Raw genomic sequence first — 2,074 nt, 5'->3', positions numbered from 1 at the left:
TTTTCTAATAAAGTTTATAAAGATTTAAATATTACAATTTCTAATAAAATTTATTGGACAATAGAACTATACTTAAAAATATTTTTATAATAAATAAAATTTAAATTTATTTAATCTAATTTTTATATTGGACTTTTTTATTTAAAACATGATTATTTAAAAAAAATTATAAAATTTCGGTTAATTGTGTTACTAACCGAAATAATTGATTTTTTCGATTTGATTGGTTAGATATTCATAATAAAGTTTGTCGAAAAAAAAGTTCAGTTAATCGATTTTAGAAAATGCGGTTCGATTTTAATTGAACCTATTACTGTCTAATACAGGATGGAGCAGACTCAGATGCTCATGAATCTTGGCTCCGCCCCTATTTCGATCATCATTTCATAACATAAAGTCTACTTTAAGAAATATTGTGTTATACAATTCAAACCTTATCAACTAAAATTAACTACCTATCTACCATAAAATATACAATAAAATAAAATTCTTCATAAATAAGATGACAAATCAACTCAAGGAGAAAGTTCCACTCTATTTGCTTATTTATAATTTTGATAATTTATGTTATCGAATTATAGATATAACAGACTATCTTTGTTTTCTTCATTCAACGATTCTGTTGATTTTTTTTTTTCAACGTGACGGTAATATAACATTGGCATGACGCTGACGTGATACTCATATTTGGAGTGTTGTTACATTAAAACTCTTTAAAAATAGGATTTAAAAATTTTAAAAAAAGACAAATTCATTAGATATTTTTTTTTTAAATTTTCAATAAGAGGGGAAGGGCCCTCCACCATAGGCCCCCTACGTTGTCTCTTTTCCCACTGCCCAATGTCCCATAGAACATGGAGAAAATTAAGGCAATTACTTCCCCCACTCTAGAATCCCAGTCGAAACATAAAACGTCTTCCTTGCGAACATTATCCAACTATAAAACACGCTCTCTATTTTCCCATATCCCACTTATCCTCCTACAATCTCTATACACGAAAAACGGCCTCAAATCGCTATTCCAAAACACGACTACATCCACGGAAAAAAGGAGCACAATCCCTTAACCCGTTGTTTTTCTTGATCTTTTAATTTCCTTGAGAAGACATCATCGGTTTCTCCGAAATGGACATCGAATCGGTGAAGTGCGAGTGCTGTGGATTGAAAGAAGACTGCACGCAGGATTACATCAGCAAAGTGAAGTCAAGCTTCGATGGCAAATGGCTCTGTGGGCTGTGTTCGGAGGCTGTGAGAGATGAGTGCAATTACAAGGCATTCGGGATGGATGAAGCTGTCAAAGCTCACATGTCCTTCTGTCGAAAATCGAGTAAATCGAATCCGGCGATCCGTGTCGCAGATGGAATGAGGGAGATTTTGAGAAGAAGGTCGAGTGATTTGTCTGCTAATCCATCTTCTTCATCAAAGAAGAAGTATTCGAGATCATCTAGTTCTGGTGAAGTCGGGAATGATCATGGCTCCGCCATTCATTATTACTAACAGCTGCGCGATCGTTTTTCTAGAGTTTATATGATTTTTGTGTAGTTGATGATATCGTAATTTTGTGTTATCCTAAAGTTCTTATTATTCCAGTTTCATTCTCTATATGATTTCTAGCAATGGATCCGATATAATTAACTGTTTTAAATTTTATTTTTTAAAATTTCGTTTTCATTATTATACGTATCGTTTTCATGAGATATATAACGACGAACTACAAATCGGTCAGAGGAAATATAATATTTCAATTGAAACCGAAATTTTTTACAATTCTTTGTTTTTGGCTATATATATGATCCTAAGCCAAAAACTTAAAATAAGTGAATAGTTTTGAGAAATATGATTTACAATTTGACCTCTCATTTATGATCTTCTCTGCTTATCTCCATTTTCCCCACTTTACTTCTTCCCTTTTCAATGAAGATTCAAGAACCAACGCAAATGGCACAACTTGCTCAAGAAAAAGAAAGACCTCGTGCTGCTTCTAGTATATTTTTTGATATATTTCTTACTTTATATTTTCTGGACTTGCTAGATAGTTTTATAATTAAATGTGTTTTTCATTATTCAAATTGAG

General features: G+C 32.0%; 1 protein-coding gene across 1 annotated transcript; it reads left to right on the top strand.

Annotated features, from left to right (window-relative positions):
- The first annotated feature begins 874 nt into the window (after positions 1-874).
- On the top strand, positions 875-1,631 carry LOC140958690 (uncharacterized). Its single transcript, XM_073416236.1, has one exon. The coding sequence runs from the start codon at positions 1,126-1,128 to the stop codon at positions 1,495-1,497; it is 372 nt and encodes a 123-aa protein (XP_073272337.1). The 5' UTR covers positions 875-1,125; the 3' UTR covers positions 1,498-1,631.
- The last annotated feature ends 443 nt before the right edge of the window (positions 1,632-2,074 follow it).

The sequence above is a fragment of the Primulina huaijiensis genome, chromosome 2, assembly GCF_012295235.1.
Source record: "Primulina huaijiensis isolate GDHJ02 chromosome 2, ASM1229523v2, whole genome shotgun sequence".
Taxonomy (NCBI): domain Eukaryota; kingdom Viridiplantae; phylum Streptophyta; class Magnoliopsida; order Lamiales; family Gesneriaceae; genus Primulina; species Primulina huaijiensis.
Note: the sequence above shows the minus strand (reverse complement) of the source record. Positions and strands in the feature narration are given on the sequence as shown.

Coding starts and splice junctions, on each gene's coding strand:
- LOC140958690 (XM_073416236.1), top strand. CDS start 1,126: ATGGACATCGAATCGGTGAAGTGCGAGTGCTGTGGATTGAAAGAAGAC.